Here is a 2136-nt window from a genome sequence, read left to right on the forward strand (position 1 = left end):
AAATCACCAAAACAAACATGCCCCTACCCCAAGAGGGTCTCGCCCCTATTTTGATAGCTCCGCCCCACACATATGTACGCAACCCAGGCAACGATTAGTTCTGTGAAACAAAGCAAAACCAATGTTACACCGTGTCTACACCGGACGCGAGCGGCGCGGCGCGACAAACTCAATATAATCAGTGATGCTGTCTGCACTGGATGTGGCGCGACACGACAAATCCCCGACAGAAAACTGCTGCTGCGTTCTATTTATGATGTACTGACACAAATTTCAAATGATTTTGACTCTCTTTTTTCTAAAGTGTTTTTGAAAAAAATACATACCCCACCTTTAAAAGCTCCAGTCCCCATTCATCTTAATTGCACACCTACACCTACAACTCTCCACTAGCCAAACCAAATTATTCTTCAAGTACAACTTGAGCAAGCTATGTGACCTTGTCTAAACTGTTTGCTTTTGTCTGAATGCACACACTAGGAACAGAGGACATTATTTTATATCTTAATTTAGCAAGGATTACGGGTGTAAAGGTACACAAAAGTGACGGTACATACCTTGGAAGAAAAACAGAAAACAATAAAAATAAAATAAATAAATAAAAAGCAATTGGAACTTTTAAATATCTCACAATTCAGAATATATATATATATATATATATATATATATATGTATATATCTCACTGTTCTGGCTTTTGTCTCTTTCCTCAAAAAATCTGACTTGTGAGATATAAACTCATAATTGTGAGATAAAAAGTTGCAATTACATTTTATTTTTAAATATAAACTCAGAATTGCGAGATATAAACTCAGAATTCGCAATTTTGAGAAAAATTGTGAAAAAAGAAGAGAGAATTGTGAGATAAAAAGTTGCAAGTTATTTTTTAAATTGTCTACTCCATGGGGGAAAAAAAAGTGATGTAAAAATGTAAACCAAGAATTCTGAGGAGAAAAACAAAACAAAACAAAAAATCTAAATTGTCAGATGTGAAATCAAAATTCTGAATTCTGTGTTTATATCAATTCTGTCTCCCCGAAATACCCGCACCAAACATTTTCGCTATGATATCGTTAAACTCCTGGCAAGAATCTTTTCGCATTTCTTTCTTCATTCTTTTGCAGCCTTTTTTTCTGTATAAATCCCCAAACACCAACACATTTGAAGACTTGACAGTCTGTGTGGTTGCATCATACTCATTCTGGGGTTTTTTTATGCGTTCTTATACTGTCACCAGCAACAGGTGGACATTGTGTATGCTGACAGACAGAAGACCCTGCCATCTCTCTCTCCATGTCATAAGCTGCGTTCTATTTATGATGTACTGACACAAATTTCTAATGATTTTCAACAGTCGCTTTATCGCGTCCAGTGTAGACGGACTTTAGCTGTTGCGGCGCAGACACTGTGTTACTCTCCTATCGAGAAGAAACAAAGCAACCTCGGTGTCCGATCGCAGGCCTGTACTCGGCCCGAGAGTTTTCTAAAGCGTTTTTGAAAAAATACATATCCCACCTTTAATTTACTATATTTAAAAATATTATGTTAAAATAATCATCATTTTACAAAATCATTTTACTTCAACTGTGCTTTAGCTGCTTTTTGTTCTTATGGTTAATTTATGAATACTTGCTAGTTACAGTGGAGGACCTTGGTGGTGTGTGATTAATATCATTGTGCCCGCTTTGGCCTCCCGCAGGTGTGTGTCCTGTACGCAGTGCGGCGCCACGTCTGCGGGTCTGAGGTGTGAGTGGCAGAATAATTACACTCAGTGTGCCCCTTGCGCCAGCCTGGCATCATGCCCACTGTGCCAGCAGGACTACAACGAGGAGGAGATCATCCTGCAGTGCCGCCAGTGTGACAGGTGAGCTGTGGTCTGCGCTGTGCATGTACCTGCTGGGGTGCTTGGATTCCTTTCAACTCGCAAATCACTGCCATCAAACATACTAGATACCTACTAGATACAGTTTCTGAGGAGGAGATGCTGGCCCGTGCAAAACAGTGTTAATTTTGACAGCAAATTTTGATTTAGTTTTAGTCATGGTCTTTTGACTAAAATGCCATTTAATTTTAGTCATATTTTAGTCATCTAAATTGTTTTTAGTTTTAGTCTAGTTTTAGTTGACTAAATATCATAC

At 38.4% G+C, this 2136-nt stretch overlaps 1 protein-coding gene across 1 annotated transcript in view; it reads left to right on the plus strand.

Moving 5' to 3' along the window:
• LOC107711680 (histone-lysine N-methyltransferase 2C-like) overlaps positions 1-2136 on the plus strand; it is a 133001-nt gene that overhangs the window by 86425 nt on the left and 44440 nt on the right. Inside the window, exon 20 of the mRNA XM_016516698.1 lies at positions 1698-1862. Within this exon, the coding sequence (XP_016372184.1) occupies positions 1698-1862 (165 nt within the window). The remainder of the gene's footprint in view (positions 1-1697; positions 1863-2136) is intronic.

The sequence above is a fragment of the Sinocyclocheilus rhinocerous genome, unplaced genomic scaffold (genome assembly GCF_001515625.1).
Source record: "Sinocyclocheilus rhinocerous isolate Xijiao unplaced genomic scaffold, SAMN03320098_v1.1 scaffold807, whole genome shotgun sequence".
Taxonomy (NCBI): Eukaryota; Metazoa; Chordata; class Actinopteri; order Cypriniformes; family Cyprinidae; genus Sinocyclocheilus; species Sinocyclocheilus rhinocerous.